General features: G+C 31.2%; 2 protein-coding genes across 4 annotated transcripts in view; one reads left to right on the forward strand and one right to left on the reverse strand.

The window, feature by feature from the left end:
• The window catches only part of NaCP60E (Na channel protein 60E), a 252,197-nt gene extending 242,034 nt beyond the window's left edge, over nt 1-10,163 (forward strand). Inside the window, exons 27-31 of one of the 3 annotated variants that reach the window (XM_070108268.1) lie at nt 50-231; nt 483-619; nt 7,097-7,318; nt 7,394-7,582; nt 9,443-10,163. In XM_070108268.1, coding sequence (XP_069964369.1) covers nt 50-231; nt 483-619; nt 7,097-7,318; nt 7,394-7,582; nt 9,443-9,996 — 1,284 coding nt within the window. In that variant the 3' untranslated portion in view covers nt 9,997-10,163. Of the gene's footprint in view, nt 1-49; nt 232-482; nt 620-4,919; nt 5,039-7,096; nt 7,319-7,393; nt 7,583-9,442 lie in introns of all 3 variants that reach the window. The other 2 variants (XM_070108270.1, XM_070108269.1) reach the window with 2 other exon arrangements.
• Nucleotides 10,164-21,653: 11,490 nt separating this feature from the next.
• On the reverse strand, nt 21,654-25,218 carry LOC106622459 (peptidyl-prolyl cis-trans isomerase 5). The gene is made up of 3 exons (XM_036358090.2): nt 25,022-25,218; nt 24,579-24,703; nt 21,654-22,473 (listed from the first exon to the last, which is right to left on the reverse strand). Exons 1-3 carry the CDS (start codon nt 25,109-25,111, stop codon nt 22,071-22,073), a joined length of 618 nt encoding a protein of 205 aa, XP_036213983.1. The 5' UTR covers nt 25,112-25,218; the 3' UTR covers nt 21,654-22,070.
• Nucleotides 25,219-26,498: the final 1,280 nt, after the last annotated feature.

Genomic DNA, 26,498 nt, shown 5'->3' on the forward strand with positions numbered 1-26,498 from the left:
CAATTAAACAACGCAAATATAACACATAAATATCTGCTTCCAATTGCAGGTCAGTCGTCGGGGCACTCAATGCTCCAGCCGCGCCTCCTCGCGCAAGTCTTCACGCGCCTCTGACGCCTCTGATCTTAGCGAATTGGCCGGTCCATGGTTAAATCTGCCGCTTATGCTAGTCTCCGGCGCCGATGATGTGGTGAAGGACATCAAACAACAAAGCGAGGAGCTCGGCAAGCGGTACTTATTACATTACCTAAACATAAACACATAAAATAAATTAGCTAAATGAATTTTACTCAACAATTGGTGCTGATAAAACCAAAAAAATTTTAATTAATGCGTAATGCATTGCAATTTTTGACGAAACCAATACATATACTATATACAATTATAAATTAATCTATATTACTTACAATTACTTAGCCACCCAATTTATGCCACAGCATTTTGTTTGTTTTATAAAAAAAATTGTAAATTTGTGTCTTAAGTCCTATTTCTAGAATGTCCTCTTGTCTCTCCCTAACATATGAGTCATTGCTCGCAGATATGGTCTCAAACGTTTTACAAAGTGGCTCACAGTCAAGTGATTTAAATTTATTAGCAAATCACAATGATTGTGAAAGAGGTAATTGTAGGCGGTAGTCTAATAACAACATACCACATACTTACATACATATCTATATAGTCTAGTATAACCCAATAATAATAATAATCAACTTAACCATGCATATTACGTATCTATATCAGTATTCAATACTCAACTCAACTCAATTATTTAGCTCGTACAAAATGCAAATCGAGTAAACTACTTTGTAGGCGCATATTGCATATTAATTGAAAAGAAATTTTTAAAATTGGTCTCACTTTATTTTCAATGCATACTTATCTATTTACATAATTGATTGCATACTTTCATAGCGTCATAGTGGTCTACAACTGTACATGCTAATCATATGTACTATTTGCCTTACGAAATGTTCACGCTCGCTCTATCTTCACTCACTCATACAAACATACATTTGTATATCAATATTTTTGTATAATAAAGTATTCACCAGAAATTTCCATAGAATGATTGATTCTACTATTTTATGCCGTTGAAAATATTTTACAATAATTAATTGAACAACAATTTGCAGTTATTACAGTTTTGTAAAACAACAAATATAGTACATATAATAATTATACAGAAAAGTAAACAAATTCGATGAGTACAATTTGTAAGTAGTGGCCTAAACGATTTTTATTATTATTTAATTATATTAATTTTCTATAGAAATAGTAATCTCTTTAGAACTGTAATATAAGTGAAGATAAATAGTTAATTATGCTTGTAGTGACGAACAAAAAAATTGCATAAAAATTTCCAAATACACCACTATAAAAATTAGTATTACATAGTTCAATGAAAGAAATATTTTGAAAACCCTAAAAACTTCCAAAACTTCCAAAACAGTCAAATACATACAACACTTACCTGCATAAAACAACTGTCTAAATACAATATTTTTCTGCTCTCCAAAAACACTCTCACCCATTGCAATACGCACGCTCAGTGCTGGTGCTTCATTCAAATACGACACTTTCCAGTGCTGAATTAGTTATGTTTGATACAAAAAAGATTCGGTTGAAGTGAAGTAATTACTTTTTTGTGCTTAACGATCTTCAAAATGAATTTTCGTTACTTTTAAAATTTTGAAAATTCATTTTGAATATTGTTAGGCGTAAAAAACAAGCAACGGTCGAAGCAACATTACGCGAAATAAAATAATAATTAACATTTGTGAATTTATTTATAGGAATATAGAAAATTTAGCTTTCCTGGCGAAAACTCTTACTAAAGACAAAAAAAAATTAATAATAATAACGCTAAAAAGTAATACTGGAATTTAATTTAAGTGCGTTTAATTGTGAGTTTTCACTGAAAAAAAATTTATCTATATTCATTATCTTTAAAATTATTTCTTCGTAATTTTTTATTTATAACAAAAAAGCTGATTTGTCTTAAGCTCTTAAGTATTTGAGGTTAAGTGCAGAGTTGCCATGTTACTTAACTTCAAGTGTTAAATGGATACTCAGAGCAGTTGTTTTGCCATAAGTTTTTAGGTATTGGAGGTTAAGTGTACCGAAAGTTACAATATTAGTTGACTATTTGTGTTATTTGTTTAACAATTTTAAGTAATTTAAGAATATCAAATATATTTTGCCATTATTTAACCGGGAAAACGAAAAAATTTAAAATATAGTGATATTTTTATCCTTTCAAACTTTTTCGAAAAGAATCAATTTCTAAATGATTTCAATTTTTTTAAATAAATTCGTTCACTGATCCATTTTAAAAATATGAAATTCAATTTTTTTTTCACTTTTACAAGTGACCATGAAACCATTAAAATAGATTTATTTATTTTTTTAGATATTTGTATCACAACCTAGAATAATTAAAAAAAATAAAATAAAAATAATATTTAAACTATTAGTTATTAAAAATTATTATGAAATAATTATCTGTAACTATATAAATATAATAATATAACATATAATAGAATTTTGGTAGCTTCTAAACATGTGATCAAAAATATTTTGCCCCGATGTCGTAAACATTTAATCCCCATTTCTTACTACTACTTCAAATACTATATTTAATCAAGTTAGGCATAATGGAATGTATACGTATACTTCCCGCATGTTTGTGCGTGTTTGATCCACCTTTTTATGATAGGCAAAGGTAGAGATCCTGAAAATTTATTATAACCAGCAAAGAAATTTTTTATCACTAAATTCATTAATACGAATGCCAAGGTCCTATTTTAGACTAAATATTTAATAGTTTTAATCGTTACCCCTCGGAATATCGGTATTCAAGGACGTCGGTCAAAATTTGAGTGAGATAAATATAAATAATAAAAGCGAGTACTACAAGTACATGGTTAAAAATTTACTTAAGAGGTCAGGCCAGTCTAGCGCCTTCAAAACAGGTCCAACTTTAACAAATTATTCTGAGATTAAAAAAAAAGTTATCGAATTTCTCTCTTTATCGAATTTCGGGCTTTATTAAACATGAAAATATTCGATACAAAACGGCGGCTACTGAGCCAATCTCCGAAATCACCTTTTTTAGGTGGGTGACATGTGGCGAAGCAAATTAAAGCAATAAAATACTTTAACTTCGGCTGCACCGAAGCAATAATAAAAGTCACAGGCTTTTTATAACATAAAATGATCTTTATTCTGATTTCGATCAGTCACTTTTATTGGCTACAATGGTCCGATCTAAACAATTCGTTCGGAAATTGTAGCAATGTTTTGGATATTAATCTATGCCAAATTTTCATGGTATTACCATGACAAATAAAAGAGTTTTCCAAACAAGGACTTGTGTGGTATCTATATGCTATAGTAGTTCGATTTCTTTGGAAATTGTAGCAATGCCTTGGATAATAATCTCTAGCAAATTTCTTGAAGATATCTCGTCAAATGAAAAAGTTTTCTATACAAGCACTTGATTCTGATCGTTCAGTTTGTATGACAGCTATAAACTATACTACTTAGTTGCCCGATATCGGCGGACCGACAAATGAGCAGCTTCTGGGTGAGAAAAAGATGTGTGCAATATATCAGGTCGATACCTCAAAAACTAAGGGACTAGGTTGCGTATATACAGACGGATAGACAGACGGGCATGGCCAAATCGTCACAGCCCGTCACGCTGATAAGTTATGTATGCTTTATAGGCTCTCTGGCGTTACCTTTTGTGTATTACAAACATCTCAGCAAACTTAATATACCCTTTCAGGGCATAAAAAGCGGTCTTCGTCTAAATGAGATTTGCAAGAAGTTACCGGTAAGCGAATTTCAAGTGAATAGGAGCAGTAGTCTCATCGTGCCATCGTCACCCGATTTTAAAAGTACAGTTTCGAGAAGAGGCGTTCGAAATTTGACCCACGGAAGCTGACTGAGTTAAACAATCTGACAGTACAAAGAATTGGACAGGGGAGACTTTTTTCTGTATTCTACCAATTCAAAAATATTTTTAGCGCCCTAAAGTATACTAGCAAACTAGTTTTTTTTTTGGCACTAGACTTGCCTAACCTCTTAAACAAGTTCGAATTTGAAAAAATAATAATTTGATATTTTTTGTATAATAAGAACGAGAACTAATACGAGGGTTGCCTTATATATTTCGCGATTAAAGCACAAAAGCAAATATTAATCATCGAAAATCGCTTTATAGTTTTTCAAAATATTCTCCATTAAGATTTATACATTTTTGCCTGCGTTTGAATCAATTGTCGAAGCACTTTATCACTCTGATTGTGATATCTCCGAAACATGCATTCGGAACGCATCAACCGTCAAGTAAAAAGAAAAAAGTAAAAAAGTAGACAACTAATAGGTCTAATTTTAAAAGTAAATTTTTTAGAATATGTGCTGCGCTTTTTTATTATTAAGAAAAAATAGAAACCGATAAATAAAAAATAGGTTTCAAACTAAAAAATCTTAACACAAAATTTCAAAATTAAATATTTGTTGTTTTCCATTGTTAGTGCATATGTTAGCTTAGTAAAATATAATTCTTATAAACCTTATGTATATGTTAAGCGTATACATATTAAATCATTATCTCCCAGTGTACCTTGTGTTGTAGCTACTGCTGAAAGATTTCGTCAAAAATTTGCAAATTTACAATATTTTCGATAAAAGTGAATCGTACATATCTATGTATTGGACAAAAACAAAAGATAATAATAATAAAAGAAAATTAAGCAAATATCTAACAAATTACTAAAATATCACTTACATTTATATTTTTTCATAATTCTGTATTATGCTTCATAAATTGCCACACTTGAAATCGTAAAAATATAATTACCTCACAACAACAACAATAACAACAACATCAACAATACAATGTGTCACAAAAGCGGTAGCATATTCGTGGAAGCGCCTCGATCGAATCGCCGTCGAAGCTTTTATAATTTCTTTTTGCGCCATCAGGATGCTGTCGATGATAGCTTAACATCACCATCAGTGCATAGAAAAAGTAATTATTTGAAAATTGTAAAATCAACAACAAAATTAACATACACACACAGACATTAACGCACTAACACACCAACATATGCAAGCACACAAGACAACTAAAAGCGGAAAACGATTCAAGATCACCACAAATCACTCCAGAACTCGCATAAACGCTTGTATATACATACATGTATGACACATACCAGCGGATCAAATTTGACCCGGACTGGCAAAAAAGCTACATTTTCATGTATTTTAATACAAATTTTGTTACTGTTGTAGCGGCAGCAAACATTTATAAAATAATTTGAAGAATTCTGCCGAATTAACAGTCTTTCGTTGGTTAAAATCCGGGTCCGTTCGTTCCGGTTACGTAGACCCGACTGTTGTGGAAAAGGATTTTAATACAAATCTTTATTATCGCCTACAAAATAGGTTCCGGAGCTAATACAAGCATGGCAACGCTTAAACCAATTTTCCATTTACTTGTTATAAGCCTCGACTTTAACGGCTTTCAATGAATTTTGGTTTTTTCGGTTTCGGCTCATATCTGGAACACCATTCACTAAATTGTTGGACAGTTTCGACGTCATATTCATAAATTCACGTCTCGTCACCAGTAATGATGCGTTTGATGAATGCAGCGTCATCCGCAACGGTGTCAAGTATCTCTTTTACGACCTCTACTCGACATCGGTTTTACAAAAGAGTCAGGTCTTTTGGTACGAGTCTAGCACTGAAACCCAAAACATTAACCAAAATGTATTGAGACGACAAATAAAAGATATGTTATCTCTCTGATATCAACACGACGACTTTTAATAACTGTTTTCGATGTTATCGTCGTTAACAAAGGTGAATGGCCGACTCGCATGAGACTTCGTTGACTTCACGACGTTCCCTGAATGCTTTGTGGCATTCAACTAATTGTGTTCGTGAAATATTAGACTCCCCAACACATTTCTTCAAAAATAAAGCCGGCCATATTGTAACAGTCAATGGGAAATGCCATAGAGCCATGATTAATGACTTTTTCGTGGTTGAATTTGGGGACAATGTGGACGAGCTTTGGTTCGAACAAGATGGCGTGGCCTTTAAGATCATGTGATTTAACAGCGCTGGACTATTTCTTGTGAAGTAATGTGATGTCACTTGTCTACGCAAAAAAGCCCGAGACTTCTGTGAGAGACTTCTGGCATACGACCCCAATTACTGCAAATCATGGTCGAAATTTGCAGCTCTCTGCTGAAATTTAATCGAGTCACTTGCCCGATCATTTTAAAAACATAGTGGCAAACCATTATCTTTATAAACAATTCTTAGTCATAACAGTAAATTATTTACGCTTTATTTCTTCTTGAAAACATCATGTCTAAAATAGAACACCCTTCAGAAATCTTTTTTTTCGATTCGGTTCATACTAACATTTTAAAGGGTCCAGTCCGAGTCAAATTTGATCACATGCTATATGAAACCTAAAATACACACAAAATCTTGTACACCTTTTTAACACTCGTTGTACTGTAAATACTTATGTAATTCTTTGAAATTTTAACATTAGTTGTACGCTGTCCTATTTAATCTTGGAAATATGTCAAAGCACACTCCGTTTTCATCGCCATTTCCCATTCCCCATTGTAAATTGTGGTAGACACATTAAATGCATTTTATATTTTTTTCGAAAATTCAAGTCCAAATTAATTTTAAGCCATTCCCCACACTGTAAAAATGAATCCAATCACTTCACAGACATTTCGTAAATGATTTTTATATAAACAAATATGTATATGTATTTCTACACATATACATACAAACAATATGTATATATTTATATTTCTAAGTCGCTGCGTGTGTGTGTTGTGTATGTATGTGTGTATATTTCTTGTATATATGCACGTGTATAGATTTTGCTGTTTGTGCGTGTGTGTGCGTAAGCGCAATTAAATTCGTATATATGTATATATATGTGTAAGTTTTTATATATTTGTGTATGCATACATTTCTTAATGTTTCGCCTTCTCCCTTCTATGCAAATTCAAATGTTTTTCTCACACACATTTCCTCCACACCAATGCAGGCATCTCACCAATAACAACAGCAATTTCCTCCACAACCATAGCCACCGATAGACAAACTCTACAGCAACAGCAAACACAACAACAACAACAACCATTACCAACGCAAATAGCGCCAACGCCAACGCGCAAGCGTGCCACCAGTTTTATACGTAAAAAGCCACCGCTTGAAAGAGGTTTGTCAGCACAAAGCGCTTTAAGAGTTAACAAAAATGCTTTTGTCTGTATGTGTGTCGATGGTATTATACAAACTTTGGAGCACATTTCACTTAAAACCGTTTCAACTTGATTTGTTTCAGCCGATGGCGCAGCACCGGAAGTGATCGTAACGAAACCATCACCCGACCAGCAATCGGGTCCGATGGGCTTGAGACCGGAAAATTCAACATTGGTGCATGTATTGGTGCATCGGGAGAGTGAAGAGTATAAAGAGGAGGAGGATGAGGAGAATGGCGGTGTTGGTGGTATGTCTCCAGCAGGCGGAATTGGTAAGTTAAAATGTGTGGATGGGTGAATTTCTTTTTGTTTAACTGTTGTAACTGTGTTGTTGTTCAATGTTGTATCAAATTACAAAAATTAATCTATATATCACATATGTATGTTCTCAAATATGTTTGAACACTTTTATATTACTTCGATTTGTTGTTGTAACAGTAAAAATATTACCAAAATATTTTTTTTCTTGAATTAAATTTAATTCAGGTTATTTACACGTATATTTTATATACATCTGCCGGTCTTAATCTAGGTAAGATTAGGCTAAAAGACTGCTCCTGTTACAATTGCCAACAGCGAACTCACATTGACAGCCTAGAACACCGGTCCGTTGTAGTACCTAAAACTACCATATAATGACCATAAAGACCCTCATATTTCGACCATACACTTTGAGCCTATCACAAATTTCTTGAGGCGGCTAATATCAATATCAGGCTAATATCAATATCAGTCGGCTATCTCTTTTGGCTGGCCGTAAAAATGACTGCCGAAATGTGTCAGTCTTAGTCTTGCAATAGCTGAGCAATGGGAGAGAAAGGGCTTGGATGTTACTTCTGCCTAAAACTTTTATCCATTGCGTCCGATAAGATATTTAGCCTTACCGCATGGATGCCTATTGAATAATGTCCAGTAAACACTCCTACGATTTTGACAAGATAAACGTTGCTGAGGATGATGTAGCTTGATGACTAACTTTGAGCGCAAAGTGAGCGAGTTCAAAGCTAGTATTACCGCTCTGCTGTCATAGTGAATGCGTACTTCCCTGATAGCGGCTGCACAACGGAGCAATACATCTACTGCTGCCTTAAGCTAATTCTGCCAAAAAGGGCACTGCAGTGAACCGGTAACCTAAAACTAAGTTTGACGGAGAGCTCCTTCCAACCTTTCCTCCGAGTTTCGATCCATCAGTGAAAAAGTTCACTACGCCTCTTCTCCAGGGACTTCGCTCCGTCCACTTTTCCCTTGTCGGTGTGAGCAGAGCATGAAAATGCCATCAGGAGTAGACTAAGCGCTGCAGTAGGTTAAGTTTTCAAGGATGAAGTTGAAGAGTATTGTTGTATTGAATAAGCATAGCTTCGGCCAGGTATAATTTTTACGTAAAATAGTTCTGTTTCGTCTTTATATGTTTTCTCTTCTTGTTTCTTGGGTGTAAAACTAACTAAAGGTTTACTAATCCACAATAAAGGCTAATGAATAATTTGGAAGACCTTTGCTCTATCTTTACTTTCTGATGGCCGTGAATATCGAAAATTATATAGAGAAGGCTTTATGGTTACAGTCAAGTGATTTGGGTAAACAAAATCTTTGTCCTCAAGAGCCCATGGATCCTGACTATAGACTTTGTGATTTATATACTAGCTCAAGTAGATTTGTGATTAAACATCCTCTTTTCAATCACCACAAAAAGTATGTCATGACAGAATGTAGGAGTTAGAACTGCTTAGAATCTATTGATCTTCGAAACCGATCTCAAAATAAAAAAAATTTGATCTTCGGATGAAAAGGCATATCTTACTTATTCAGCTATGAAGCTCATTTTTATTTTACCGCAGTTTCCTAACATCGGATACATTTTTACTTTTAAACCCTCGATTAGGACAACATGTTTTGAAAGCATTTGTAAGCAACTATGGGAATATGTAAACTAAAAGTTCTGTTGAACAAGACTCCTATCCAAAAATAAATATTTTACAAGCATCTTTCAGAGCTTTGACGAAATCTCTTCTATTTATCGGTACCCCTACGAAACGGCTTTCTCCGAAAGCTCTTGAACTCGCCTCTACCAGAAAGGATTTCAATAACAGCACATTGAATTAAATTTTAATTTTTTCCCCTTTTGTTTCTCGCAGACAAATTTAAACCACCACAAATACATATTAGTCCAGGTTCTGAAGATATACGTTTCGATGAACTGCTACCAATGCAACAGACGGTCGTTCAAATAATGGTGGATAGTCCCAAAGAACCACCACGAGGCGATTTCTCTGACGAATATCCCGAGACGTCAGCACACGTTTACGACTATTATCCACCAACGAGTGATGAAATCGTTACTGCAGAAACTTCAATGGGACCAATAGTTGAGATTTCACCACCCACACCGATCGATTTGAATGCACCAATCGATGTTAATATACAGGGTGACACGTCGAAAGTATTCTACGATTATAATCCGGAGGATGCCAATGAAATAATCGTGCTAGAAACATTAACCGAAGCGTCACCCAAATCCGAGGAACTACCACTACCACATGCTGCTGTTCTGCCTACGCTTCCAATTGCGACAACTCCACCGTGCGTAACGGCAGCAACACCAACAACCGTCACACCCACAGACATGCAGGAGAGCAGCAACACCAGCGAAAGTGGCACACCTGATAAAGGTGCACAAGCGGTAAGATGACCCTCACTACAAACAGCACCGGTGACCGAGAGCTCCGGCTCGTCGAGCACCAGTTGCTGTAGCTCACGACCTATGTCGACATACAGTTCCACGTCGGCGGCCGATGTCTGTGCGGTGCCGGAAATGCCAAAAGATAATGAAACGCCGCCATCAACAACAACAACAAAAATGTCACCTACTGCTTCCACATCAGCTGCGGTCACAGCAACGGCACCACCCAGCCGTGAGCAGCGTGGCTACGAACAGCAAGAACACGACGCTCATGCCAATGCTGCAACGAAATCCGAACACACACACGGCAGTTGACAATCTCGGGCATGAGGATTGTTGCCCGCCATCTGCCGTTGCGCCAAAATATCTATCAAATATGCGATTAGTACAAGCTGTTGATATGAATTCCACTAAGTACTCCCACACACACACACACATAAACGCACTCACACACACACAAACACACGCGCGTTTCCAAATTCGTTAATGCTTCAAAGTATTGCAATTAAGTACTCAATGTCCTACGCAATCACACTTACACACATACATGCATACGATTTATAAAATGTTCGTATCCTTAGCCATTTGCTAAAGTATAGATCTAGTAGGTAGTGTGTGTCAGGCATTACAAAAACAAAAATAATATTTAAATCAAGTAATTAGCATAAAATTTATGTAGTTGTTACGTGAACGAATATGTATATGAAAGAAGAATATAAAACAAAATATAAATAAAAAACCAAAAACAAAAATGTAAAAACCAAAAACCAAAAACAACAACAACAAAAACCAATTAACATACAAGGAAATCAAATGTTAACAATTACAAACAATAGTCAAAAGGCAGTAAATAGCAGCTAAGTTCAAGTAGTCTAAGTTGCGTCAAATTTGCAAATAGCGCATGTTAAACTTACAGTTAATTTAGCGGTATACATTTATATATACGCTTAATATATGTACATCCATAAATATTATATACATACATATATAGATATGACTTTGTACATACATATGTATACTAAATAATTGAGATTAAATACTTGTATGCAGATGTTGTTATTAGAGGTTGTTGCATTTTTGTATGTACATAAATGTAAGTAGTTATACGGGTATATATGTACTTATATATGTATATGTATGTAGAAAAATCAGTAGTTGTATAAGTATGCATAATTTTAGCTAGCTCTTAAGTGTACATACATGCATTTGATATTTTGAAAATTCATGACAAATATAATGTTAACAATTTTGTTGCAATATTTAAATTTATAGCACTTCATATAATATTATATATTTTGTAAATATATAAATGATTGCTTATTGTTTCACAATGTTAATATTTGGTAAAAAAAGAATTGAAAATTATTTAAAGTTATTTTAATTATAATAATTTATTATGCCATATTAATTAGTACGTTTTTTTTATAGCAAGTATGGTATTTAATTTATATCATATATAATAATTAAGCAAATTTTTTAAATATATTATATATTTTTTTGTTAAAGTTTTTATTTTCGTTAGTTATTCAATTTATTTGGTTTAATTTTTTAGTAAAAATTAATTAATTTAGTTCCTTATGGTAAAGGAAAATGAAAATCTTATAATTACACTATGCGGCAAAATCGACTTTTTTTTAGGTATTGCACCCATTTAGTGGCGGCACCCCGAGGTTAGTTATTGGCTGTCAAAATCCCTTCTAAAATCAGAGATTTAATTTCAAATTTTCAAATTCCGAAAAATTTACGAAGTAACATCAATACAACAAATATGTTGGAAGGGGGAAGGGGTTTTCCCCTTAGAAAGAAAGCCTGAATCCGCCACTGGACCAATTAAATTTTATCGAGAAATTGAGTCATAAGGAAAATAGTAATTTTTAGGTTTTTTAGAATTAGCCTTAAAAAATTATATTTCGACAATACAAGCCCGACTTTGAAACAATACAAAAAATATGTTGGTAGGGGAAGGGGTTTTCCCCTTAGAAAGAAAGTCTGAATCCGCCACTGGACCAATTAAATTTTATCGAGAGATTGAGTCATAAGGAAAATAGTAACTTTTAGGTTCTTTAAAACTAGCCTTAAAAAATTATATTTCCACAATACAAGCCCGACTTTGAAACCTTGTAGCATCTGTCATATAAGCTTGACAGAAAATTGTTTACACCATTGAAATAAAAGCAAAATGTCTTTTATGAAGATATAGAGTCAAAAAAATGCTAATGGTTTCAATTAGCTCAATTCAAAGATAAATATTTCGATTTTGGATGCTAACTTCAAAAAATTACTTTTATATTTTTTTGTTTTACAATATCCAGCCGAGTGTTGTCCAGTGTTAAGTTCGCCATGAAGTTTGTAACATCCGAAAGGAAACGTCAGAGTTCCTATAAGGTATATAGTATATAAATGATCAGCGTGACGAGCTAAGTCCATTAAGCCATTCCTAAGTTTTTGAGATATCTTTCTGAAATTTTGCACCCGTCCTTTTCTCCCAAAGAAACTGCTCAATTATCGAAACAGCCGATGTCGAACCACTATAGCATCTAGCGGCTATACAAACTGAACGATCAAAGGTTTTATAAGGAATCTTTTGTATTTGTAATGGTAATTAATGCTCGTATAATATACGAGTATTAAGTTCTTGTGAGCTGTTAACGATCCGCTGATGCTAGAATAGTTGCGAATCGAACAAACAACTGGCATATATCAAAAAGTAAAATCGAGCTGAGATAGAAAAGAAATTGGTTATACGATTCTAATGCGGTATCTACTTGTACTTGATCGTGTATTGAATTCAACTGGATAACTATTGAATTATAAGATTTAAGATTTGGGGCTTAATAAAATTATAATTTATTTATAAATATGTGTTTTTTTAGTTGTGTTTAGTGTTTGATTTCACTTTTAATAACTACGCTTCTAAAGCTTTTTATCATGCAAATACATCAGTCAATCACCATTTCCAAAATCAAAAAAATAAAAATATTTTAATGCTATGTGTACATATGTTGCTTACTGTAAGTAAATTTTAAAAAATATATCAATAAACATTTTTTCCAACTGTATTTTTCTATTAGTGTAAAAACTTAGCTTTCAGTTACGACAATTCCAAAAAGTTGGTTGCCATTGATGGCACCAACAACACAACTGCAAAGATAACGCCAAAGTGTTAGTGAAAAACTAAAACAAATATGAAAACTAATATATTTCTGAGGCTATAATTAAATAATTAGTTATTCTTAATAATTATATAGAAATGTAGGTAGTTGTTAAAATGAATTCCATATTAAAAATAGTTATTCATAAACATTTTAATAAGTATTAGTTATTATTATAAATGTACATACATATTTCTATACAATAGCAAAATTATATGTTTTGTATCTTTATTTATTTTCTCTTAAATTTAGTCGCAAATTTTACTTATAATTTTAATTTATAATTTGTTTGTAACATTTTATAAAATATGAAAATATTAATTTAAATTTAATTTAATGTCGTGTGCTATTAATGAAATTATAAGTTTAAGTAAATAATAGTTTTGAAGGTACGAGAAAATATTTTTTTTATTCTTATATAGATTGCTTATTGAAGTTGTAAGTTTATGATTTAACTGTTGTAAATATTATGTATTTATTTATTTAAAATTTTTTTCTAAATAAAGAGCACGAGATTGTCCCGTATATTAAAAAAATATTGAAAGAATTATTATAAATCAAGAAGAATGAAACTATTATTTTCATTATTAAATATTTTTTGTTTTTTTAATTGTTAAGTTTGTTCATAAATATGTATTTTATAAGACTTAAAATTTGGAAAATTAGCTTATGCAAAGAGTTATATTTTTAATGGTTTTGTGTTTATTTTTGTTTCTATTTTCTTTCCTTGTATTTTGCTATTTTTATTTTTAAAAAATGTTTAGTACTTTTAATTTTTTTTTTAAGAAAATTGTATTAAAAACATAATTTTTATTATTAATATTTTTTTATTTTTTAACATCACAAGCACAATATAAAATTTTCTGTTCTTGGAAAGTCCATAAATTTTTTGTAAACAGCTTGCGTAAAGAGTTATATTTTTAATATATTTCGTGTTTATTTTGGATTTTAATTTTATTTTCTAATTTTTTGTGATATATTTATATTTAAAAATTGTTTAGAATTTTTTACACAATTTTGTTGGTATATTATTTAAAACATGTTTTTTTTTAATAATTTTATTTTTTTTATTTAATAAATATATGCCATGTATATATATATGTATATATGCACCCAGATGTATAAATTTGTCTACTATAAATTATTTCTTTTAAATGTGTGTAATTCAAAATAAATGAATATAGAATAATTTTCATTTTTATCAAATCTTTTTATTTGTTACAAGTAATACGATTTCAAAGTAAAAATTCTTAAATGCTTAAAATTTTTTTTTTTTAAAATTGTGTTCAAAAATTAAAATTTTGCCATGCTTAGCTTTCTTAATCTAATTCTTAAAAAATTAGAATATTGAAAACTGTTTTATGTTTACTTAAACCAGACAACTATATGATTTTGGAAAAATATAAAATTTTAGAAAAATATTAAATTTTGGAAAAATATTACATAAAAAAAAATTGTCAATTTTGAGAAATTTTTTTTTTTAATTTTTACTCCAATTTGCTTACATTTAAAAAAAACATTTAACATTTAAAAAAAAAGTTGTAAATATTAAAAAATTTTATTTTCATATTATTATTTATAAAAATTATAATAAGCGGGAAATATATTTTTAAATATTTTTGTATTTTTATTTATGTAATATATATATATAGAGTATATAACATTATTCTTTTCTTATATTATTTTCTTAAGCGTAAAAATTTAGTTTTTTATAATTTTCTATATTTTTCGTCCGTTTCAACATTTTTTTGTTAATTTTCCTATCTTTATTTAATTTCGTTATTTCTATTAACAAACACAGATCTAGTACGATATCAGTATAACGTATCTCTTCCCTATAGAAATTTTGCCAAACATAAGTAGTTAAACAGCTGAACATTTCGCTTATGTACTTATATGTATGTATATGTATTGTAGGTATTTACAAACAAGGAAAGTAATTAAAACGAGTAACTAAGTTGATTCTCTCCCACTTTCTCTGTGTCTGGACAATCACTATTGAGAGTAGTAATTTTTGCAACAACTACAAATATACATTTTCTATTTAAACTTAAACTGATACAAACAAAACAAAAACAAAAACAAATAAGTTATAAATACCAAACATAACCATAAAAACTGCAATCCAAAGCTCCCAAAAAATAAATTCCAAACCACATTTGTAACATACATATGGTACATACTGTATAAATATGTATACAAGCCAGATAACCAAAATAACCGGTACAATAACTACAAATTCAAATAATAATAATAGAAATAATAGCGAATTAAGGAACAAACCATACACTCGTCAATTAAGTGATATTATTAAATAAACCGAATAATCAGTAATGATTATTTGCATGGCAATTGTCGTTGACATTTCGTTATGTGTGTAATGCGATTAACGGAACAGTGCTAAAAAATTGTACATACAAATAAACTGAGCCAATTTATAATTAATTTATTTGTGTACATAAACGTCAAAATTCATACAGTAAGTAAATGTGCGAATAACGAGTAAAGAGTAACTAGTAAATAGTTAGTAAAATCTTGAAATTAAAAAATACTTAAAAATTTAGTTGCAAATTTGCAACTTTATTTGTGTTGAGTGCATTAAATTACATAACTTATATTTAATTATTGTTTTTATTTTAATCTAATTTTTTTTTTAATTTCATAAATGCTTATTAACTAAAAGTACTTCCGCCAAAAAGCGCATAAAAAATTCTTTGCATTAATTTGACTTACACATTAACAATAAACAGTGAGGGTAAATTTTATTAAACTATAAAAAAATATAATAAATAACAAATAAGCACTTACAAAAAAACAAAATGAAACGAAAAAAATTAAAATTGCCAATTTCGTATAATTTAAATGCAGCCTGTGAGTACACAAATATCGTGTGCTTTGTAGTAGTCAATACTTAATTTATATATAGAAAATAATACAAAAAAAAATATAAAAAATAAACAAAACGAAAAAAAGTATTTAATTAATTGTAAAGGACAAAACATGGTTATATAATATTTATAAATATAACGACAATAAGTACACTTTTTATGAATTGCAAAGAAAAGCTTGTTTTTTATATGTAAATTCTTTTTATATTTATATGTATATTGCAGAAAATTTTACATAAAATTAATGTAGAAATTAAAAAAAAAATGTATATAAATTAGTCTTAAAAGTATTTTTAAGGCTTAGCAAATCTTGAAGTTAGTGAAAATTTATGTTTTTCTTTATTGCTCATAACGAATATATTGTATTATGTCATTAAAAAAAGTGGGCAACACTCTAATTTTGAAATTTTTATCGTGTCTTGCTGGTTTTCGCTAATTTAAAAAAAAAAAATTGTTCGGCAACTTATGGTAGTGCAAAGAAAGCATTAAAACAGCTTTCCTCAGTTTGGAACAGAAACTAATGATCAAACCTCTCCGAAAAATTCAAACAAAACAAGAAAAAAAGTTAACTTTGACTGCACCGAAGCTATAATACGAGTACCCTTTTAACAACTATTTGTATAACTAAATCTGAATGGAGTTTACAAACAACTTCAAACGTTTTGCTACACAGTTAACCATGCAAGAACTTGATTTTGATCGATAAGTTTGTATGCTAGCTATATTCGGTAGTGGTCCAATATCGGCGGTTTCAACAAATAAGCAGCCGTTTTTATTTAAGAAAAAAAGTACTGTGTGCATAATTTTAAATCGACATTACAAAATGTGAGGGGCTAGTTCTCGTATATACAGGCAGACAGAAGGACATGGTTAAATCGACTCAGCTCGTCACGCTGATCATGGTACATATGCATATACTTTATAGGGTCTCCGAAGTATTCTTTTGGATGACAAATTTTGTATGCACTTTTCAGTGTATAAATATAAAATATAAAGAAATAGACTATACTACTTTTTTTTAATAAAGTTAATTTTATTTAACAATGCGTATATTAAATGAGATATGTACAAAATTTTATTTAAAGTGGTCATCTTTTGCTTTAACTCGAGCCCTCAAACCGTTCGGCTATTGATTTTTAACAGCTCGAACCAAACGATTTTTTGAGACTCCAACTTTTTGTGGGTTATTCGATAGGCCTGTTCCCTAACTCTGACCACAAACTGTAGTTCAATGGTTTCAAGTCTAGACTTCCAGACGGCGAATCATCTGCAGTTATGAAACCAGGAACATTGCTTTTAAGGCATTACTGCGTGGTTATTGCTTTGTGTGGTAGAGCAGAATATTGCTGGAAGATACAATGCTCTCTATCAAAAAGAGTTTGGTAGGCTTTCATGTGGCGATCATCTCGAATAAGCCTTGATATGGATCTGGTCGATATATCCATTTCCGTTGACATAATTTTTTGTTTTCTAAGGTGGTTTCTACGAATGCGAACAGTCATTATGTCTAAATTGATTCGAAGCACGCGTGGACGACCACTTCTGTCATCAACTGTACGGGTTTGCGAAAAACGATCAATAGTGCATTCTCGATAATGAAGATTTTGGAGTAGCCTCTCTATTCAAACTTCGGTTCAACCTTCGGGTTTTAAATGACTTGACTAAAACTCATGCTGGAATTCAGCAATTTCTTCAACCATTTCCATCATTGCCTTAGAAAATTGTTTCATTTTATATTTTATTTTCTGATGCCCACTTTTTAAATTTTGATCATATATTTTCGACGCAAAGCATAATTGGGAAGTTCACAAGTGGCATTATTTGACGAACTCATTGAAAGATACCTAGCAAAATAATTTTGAAAATTTCAATTGCAGAATAAAAACAAAAAATTTATAATGATACTAATACGATGAACTCCCTTCGTACATTGCTCTTTCTTATAACTTTCACTGAATATACACTACAGAATAATTTTGAAAATTTTAATTGCAGAATAAAAACAAATAACTCAAAGCGGTACTTATACGAATTTTATTTGAAATACAAAAAATAACATGACTTGTGAACACCCTTCATACATTTCTAATTTTTTAAACTTTCGTTGCCAAGCTTTAAAATAAAATCTTGCATATGTTTTCCAAATTTAAACAAAAAAAATTAAATTAGAAAATACGAAAAATCTCTACACCAGCTGAAATAACAATATTTGACAAGAAATAGTAAAAATAAAATTACACACAACCAAATGGGAATTTTACAACTTTGATAGTCTGTCTTTTAAATCACTAAAATTAAAATAAAATAACAATAGCAACTAGTGAACAAAAAAATAACCAAAAACTGCAAGATTTTCTCATCTATCTATTCAAAAATGAAAACATATTCATGAGCTAACTACAGTTTATACACAAAACAAAATTACAAAAAAACAAAAAAATACACTTAGGATTAAGCAATTTTCTACATACTCAGAATACAAGAAGTAATAGTAAATAGTAAATAAAAATAATTTCATTCCTTAAAAGAATATTAATTAGATTTATGTATGTGCGTATGTGCAAAAAATAAAATGAAATATGTATATGTCTATACGTTAGTTTAAAACAAAAAATTTGGATGATAAACATTTTTATTATTTCCAAAAAGTTGTATTGAAACGAAAATACAAAAAATTATGAAAAAAAATTGTGAAACATTACAAAATACTGTTATACTCATTCCGAAACGAAGTCATATCAAAAACCAAAGTTTATATTTAAAAATAAAAGGCAAATTAAAGCATGAAAACATAACTTAAAATATATAAATATAAAAGTACAAAAAAACAAGCGTAAAGCAGTTAAAGCTGGTATGAATGAATTGTTAAATTAAATTTCAAAATATTAAAAAATTATTTAAAAACAAAAAAACACTGAAAGTAACACAAGAAAATCATATGAGCAATGCATGTGCGAAAAAGTATTACAAGTTAATAGCAAATATTATAAAATATTATAAAAAAAAATAGAAAAAAAATCTATAAAGTGAATTCAAATTCTTGTTAAAATTATAAATAAAAAATATTAATAAATAGTGCATTGCATAAATTTTTGAAATTAATAAATTTAATGTAAATACCAAGAATGTTAGTTTGTAAGTAGCAAAGTTGATTGAATAATGTTTAACTATTAAAAATAACAGAAACAATAGATGATAAATAGCAAGAAAATCCGTTTAAAAAATTGCATGTTATGTAAAATTTTAAGACCTCAAACAAAAAAAAAAATAATAATAATAAAATAAAATAAAACAAAAACCAAAAGCAAAAAAGAATGTGAAAATAATACTCATAAAGTCGTGAAAGTGAGCAGAAGCAAAATTTTATTGCAAATCAAAATGAAGCATAAACAAAGAAATACGTATAAAAACATATTTAACATATACACAATTAAATATAATATTAATTGACAAACCAAAAAATAGTTATTCATTCGTGTTGCATATTATTAAAAGCCAGATATAAAAGAAATCCATAAAAATGGTAGTTAATTCAAATAAATAGGAGAAACTAAATCGTGAAATTAAATACAAATAAATTAATCAACATAACACAAATACATACAAACAAACATGCACATTGCAAAGTGTGTCATTACAGTTACCCAACAGAAGTGCATAGACGAGATTTCAATTAACAAAAAAAAATAAAAAAAAACAACAAACATGCATATATAAATATATTTGAGAATTATAAAATATACTTACACATTTAAGTTTTTGCGATAATCATTTCAGAAGAAAAGAAAATAAAAGTGAATTAAACTAACAAATGTGACATTATTTTATGGATAGAAAACATATAATACACAGAGGCCTCTGAAACTGGCGTCCGTATCAAGATTTTCTTCCGACACAATCACCTGAGCTAATTTGAAAAAATATATTTTGACTTGGTAATACTTCTGAATGTCAAAGTTGGATGCAAAGTAAGACATGACAATTTATTAACGCTCCCTTTAAGTTTGCAAAGAATACCTATCCGAAACTCCGTACTTATTGTTATTTTTATTTTTCTCGTCGTTCAAATCGATACACCTAACACACCGAAACACCTTAAATTCTGAATTTAGAATAAATGACTTCCATGACAAAAAAAAAAGAAATCTTTAATTTAGAATTTTGCATTAAATTGAAGGTTTTATTTAGCATCGATGCGATTTGGATCAAATTTGCCTTGTTCGATAACTTGTTGGCATTTTGAAGGTAATTACACCCCCTCCCCCCCCATTGACAAAAAACTGTGACGGTCGATTTTCACAAGCTTCTCTTGAGACGAATTTTTTCACCAGCAAAATCATTTTCCAAAGACAGGAACAGGTAGTAATCACTTTCTGCCAGGTCCGAACTATAGGATAGCTGCACAGTAACATCCCAACCAAGCTTTGGAAATACGGTCCTAGAAGTTGTTTCGCGTTAACTCATGTGGCACCCATATATCGAGCTTCTTTTTGGAAGCACTCGACGATTTTCATTATTTTATCGAAATTTTCGACAAACTGGAAATCTATGGGAGCCCGAGCGTGGTAAATCTTTGACATCAAAATTACCAGCACTAATTCATGCCAAACTTTTAAAAGATAACCAGTCAAAAGATCAGATTTCAGGTCGATATCTCAAAAGCTGAGGGACTAGTTTGCGTATACATATGCAGACAGACGCTAAAAAATTATATATATCGTGGCAAACTTAATATTCTCTGTTCAAAATATGAAAATATGTAACTGGAACGGATCCGAATTTGTATCCGGCCAAGCATTCCTTCAAATTTAAAAAAGAGGGCACAATAGACCATAGGTCGCGGTGCATACCTCAATATTAATCTATTCCTTCAAATTACTTCAGAGATGTTTTCCGCCAACACAATAACAACTTTTTAAAAATATTGTTTCCAAATATCTTATCAGATTCCGAAGCAACAGCTACATCTGCGTGCTAGTGTTTATAACAATAATAAATAATATTCATGCATACATACTTACATGTGTTCTGATTTAGCACAAACAAATTTTCAATATGCCAATTGCAAATGTCTACACCTATTCACTTAACATAATTAACATAAAAATGTACTTGCAATGTTTGCTTTACTAACGACATACATACCATACATACATCCGTGTATGTATACAGGTAATTATCATAGTGCAAATTGGGTTTTGTAGCACGATTGTCTCTCTAGAAAAAAGCATAGAGAATATAAAGATATAGATACTTGAGAAAATATGTTCGCTGGTTCAAGTGTGTCTATAAACAGCGGCAAGAAATGACACCAAAGTGAAATGAAGCGCAAAACCGGTTACCGATGCGCCCTTCAAACGACAGGTTAAGCTGGTATTGAAGTCACGAGACGCCGTTTTACCTTTGTACTTCACAGCTTCAGAAGCGTTAAAGTCAACAGAGAGCAAAAAGAGTTAACATGTGGGTGCATTGACCGGTTCGCTTGTTAACATGCCAAAATTTGAATTTCGAATGCTGCCTGAATATATTGAATTTATATTATTGATTAACAATTTTATGTGATTTAAAGTGAGCTGACGCGAAGACCAACTTTCTAGTTTCCCCCCATACAAAAAAAAAAACTGTATTGTTTGTATGTTTTAAAATTTAATTATGCTGATGAATCATAAAATGTTAGTACAATGTAATAAATGCAATTTTTCGTTTCTGCAATTAGGAATTATTAACTAATGCGAAATTTCTTTTGTGAATTTTAAAGTGTTTGGAAACATTCAAAAGTTTATTGTATATTAATTATTTAAACTTTTAACTTTTCTTTTCTTTTCATTTGTTTATAACACTAATAAAATTGCTTTTCATTTCTTAATAGTATATATATATATATATATATATATATGTATCCAACTTTTGCAATATGCAAATGTTAACATTAATCTCGCCAACTACTTTCACGCGCCTTCAACTAACTCAGTACTTGTCATCTCCGCATTGTACTACATGCATGTTTTTGTGTGTGTTTATTTGTATTAGCTGCGCAAGGCATTTAATCGGTAGCATCAGTCTTTGCCACGGAGAATGGCTCATCCACGCTTATGGAACCGCAATTGGCGATCACCACATCCTTAACTGGACGATCGCGTCCATCAGTTTCGTAGCTCTCGATTTTGCGCACAACACTCATGCCAGATAAAACTTTGCCGAAAACGACGTGACGTCCATCCAACCAGGATGTTGGTTTGGTGGTAATGAAGAACTGTGAACCATTGGTGTCTTTGCCAGCATTGGCCATGCTCAACCAACCAGCACCATAATGCTTCAGCTTGAAGTTCTCATCGGGGAAACGTTCACCGTAGATGGAACGACCGCCAGTGCCATCACCTTTGGTGAAATCACCACCTTGAATCATGAAGTCCTTAATGACGCGATGGAATTTGCTGCCCTTGTAACTGCAAGCAGTGAATAAAAGAAAGAAATGAAATTAAGTACGTGGTACAATGTAGTTAATTATTTTCACAAAAGTTGTTATGTATGTATGTATGTAAGCAGGCAAGTCGTAAACAACAGTAATGTCTCTCTGTGCATTTGCATGCATATGTGGTATGTTTATATGTGCAGCTCTCATATGCAGTTGCTATATGATTCGATTATGTTGCCCTCTTTATTCTTACCTACGCTATTTACTACAATAATAGAGCAATAAAATTGTAGAATTCTTATGTTTGTAGTTTGTATTACAATATTACACTAGCTGCTAGTGCCCGGCTGACCCAATGGCCGGGTAATATTGCTTGGCGCTTTTTTTATATTTTTAGTACAATAGTGTTTATTGTGCACAGCGTATCCACATTAATTCAATTCAATGCTCAATTATTGTTTGCAAACATCAATTGCTTGCCACATATGCATGTGTATTAAGTATATGTCTATGAGCACATCATATTCGCATTGCTAAGCCAATTAGCTGAGTATGTAACAACGCACAAGTTCTACACACTACTACTAACTTTAAATTGTTTAAAGTGAGTAAATTTATTTTCTTATTTGCGTATAGTGGGAGTAATAGTTGCTTGACCCCATTACAAGAAAATGCTCTGGCACGTCTCGATGGAAATGATGATAAACTGCATCACAGGCTTGGATTTGCTGTTGTCGTAGTAGTAAAAAAAAAAAAAAAAAAAAAAAAAAAAAAACCGAAGCTAAAATACCCTTTACAAATACAAGACATTTCTTTATAATACTTTATTTATATCGGCCAATTGGTGTGGTATCTACATATACATATACATATATGCTATAGCGGCCCGATTTAAACAAAAATTATTTGGAGATTGTATTGCTGCTTTGGGTGATAATCTCCGCCAAATTGCGTGAAAATATCTTGTCAAATAAAGAAGTTTTCCATACAAGGATTTTATTTTGATTGGTCAGTTAGTATAGCAGCTATATGTTTTAGTGATCCAATATCGGTGGTTCCTACATTTGAGCAGATTTTTGAAGAGAAAAGATCGTGTACAAAATTTCAAATGAATGTCTAAAAAACTGAGAGACTAACGGCGTATATTCAAACAGGCGAAGATGACTTAATCGACAGAGCTCGAAATGCAAATTATTTATATTGTATATATATTATATTTTATACGGTCTCCGACCTTCTTATAGGTGTTATAAACTTCGTGACAAACATAATATACCCTGTTAACGGGTATTGAAACGATATCTTGTTTTTTTCAGCACCATCATCTATCAAAGATATGTGTCATGTGAAATATGGCTAAGCCCTTTTACTAATTTAATATAACTGTTTTATAAATTCTTATGCATAAATATACACAGAATAATTTTTACGCTATATAAGTATATGCAATGAACCTTTTATGAAAGAATATATAATATAATTTTTTATTGTACATATAAAACAACCAAAGCACTGATGACATGGTATAGCACTGTTCTTTTAATAGGTAACTGATAAGCGATTGATATGTTTTCAATAATTAATAATAATAATTTTTATTTTTGTACAATTTAAACGTGAACAGACCGAATCTAAATAGATTTATCACAGCAGCTTTGCATATACTCATTCGTACATATCATACATATGTACAAGAAGGTTTGGGAATTCTAAATGACAAGATAAAATATCGAAAGTCACTAAGAATTATACCATGTTACACTAACATAAACTTTTTGACAAGTGCAAGAATTTTCCAGATTTTTTTAAATATTCATACATGTACGTATGTACATATATATGGTCAAATGACTTGAAATAGTTGTTGTAAGTGTAATTAGATTTACTAAAATATTGTTGTTTGCCAAGTCAGCAGAACTTACGACAACTTTATACTTTTTTATCTCTATATTAAATAAGCGGTTGGGAACATAACCTCACTAAAAGTAATAGGACCGTGAAATGGACTGCAATCATCCCCTTACGAAGCAATTGCTTGTAGGTTTTAGCAAAATAATATGCATGTGCAATAGAGGGCTAAAATTGTTTATGCACTCCTGTATGCTTATATGTGAACATTTGCTGCAAAGCACTTACCCTTCGCCTTCTGGTTTCTCAGCCAACTCTTTGAAATTACGAGCGGTTTTCTCCACTGTTTTACCGAAAAGACCGATCTCAATGCGTCCAGCAGGTTCACCACCAATGGTGATATCGAAGAAAACCTAAACAATCAAATTGAATATATAAGTAAGCATGTGTGTATATATGTTTAACATGTACAATTATATTTGTACAACAAAGAACCCGGTTAACCGAACGGAACAATGGAAATACGGGAGGAAGTAAACTAAAAATTACGTGGAGATGAACGAAAGTTGAATGTGTGCCAAACGAGGCAAAAAATTATGTTCAAACAATATTTAAAAAAAAAAGTGTATGCATTGTACATGCATACATATGTATGTATATTAGATGCACAAAGAACGCATCGTTTAGCAACACGGGGGCGTTTATTATTCAAGAATAAATTAAATGCTTACCTTATCGGTTACTTTGGGTCCCTTACTTTCATCAGCCACCACAATGCCGGCCGCAAGCGCCACCAGACATAATCCCAAATACAGCTTCATCTTACGGTTCCCGGTAAGCAAAAACACAGTTTATAGATTTTCACAGATTTTATTTTCTTTCACTTGTATCCAAAAACACACCCGATGTCGTCAGCAGTTGGCGACAAGGATGACATGATGCGAGACTCTCTCATTTTCGCTGATTTTTCTGTTATTCTCTTTCCCTGATTATTAAAATCAGGGAATTTCGAACAGCTGATGTTAAAAAAGGCGGGATGCCAGAAATAAACCCGCTAAAAATAGCTAACAAAAGCAGTGCGAAAAGAAATTTCAAGGAACGACACAAATACCTATTATACTTTTGAATAACGTACAACTAAATTTTATTTGTTAATTTAATTTAAAACGTTCATTATAAAACCATGATCTTTTTTTATGACTTGTATTGTTTCTTTGTTATAATTTTTTTATTTATATGCTATTTTTTATGTTATGTGATTTTTTAAAAATTTTATGATGTAAATACAAGTATATAGGGATGTATATGCGTTATATAAGCCTACTCGGGGACGGAGCACCTAAAAATAATATCGAAATGCAAAATACCCCCAAGTTTTTTTTATAATACCCAATCCATTTTCGTTCGACAGTGGCATGATTGGCAAATGTTATAAAAAATGTGGGTTTTGACAGCTCTCTCTCAATTCAAAGAGTCTCGCATCATTTCATCCTTGGTTGGCGATTAAATGAACAGGCAGCTGATGTCAATAGCCACCACTACCGCTACCATACACTTTGTTGCTGCTGCCCTTGCTACTTGAATGTGGAATTTTTGGGAGAAGAGATGCACATACACACAAATCTGTGTCATAAAGCGCAATAAAACAATTGGTCTCAGAGATTCTTTCTTTCTTCGTGCTCGTGGAATAGGGAAACGACACGTCGCCAGGCGTGTTAAGAAAATGATGCAAAGTAGAATCGCAAAGAATTGATAAACAATAATTTTGATGTTCTTGCTAGCATATTATTCGGTAGTGTTGTTGTTTTTGATTATTAGCGATGTGTTTCTTATTGTCTGTTTGTTTAAAAAGGTGATTCTTTTATGACTTTGTTATAACATAATAAAAATGTGGTAAATAAATAAATATGTTAATATTTAAATTATATATTAAGCACTTGAAAGAATATTGCTAACAATGCATGTGTCTAAAACCCAAAATTAACAAAATTATCTTTGTGCAAGCTTTTCTGTAATAATCAACGTGGAAACACCTGATAATGTATTGTCTTCGTCATATTCTGATTAATCGATTTATAAGGTATCATATCTAAGTGACAGTTAACCGCGCTAAATTATCAAGTTTCGTTGTATATCTTAACTTCCTCTGTTTTTTCAAATTGTAGTATATTAATACTGTTTTTTCTTTTTTTATAAAGTGAATACCAA

The sequence above is a fragment of the Bactrocera oleae genome, chromosome 4, assembly GCF_042242935.1.
Source record: "Bactrocera oleae isolate idBacOlea1 chromosome 4, idBacOlea1, whole genome shotgun sequence".
In the NCBI taxonomy this organism is placed as follows: domain Eukaryota; kingdom Metazoa; phylum Arthropoda; class Insecta; order Diptera; family Tephritidae; genus Bactrocera; species Bactrocera oleae.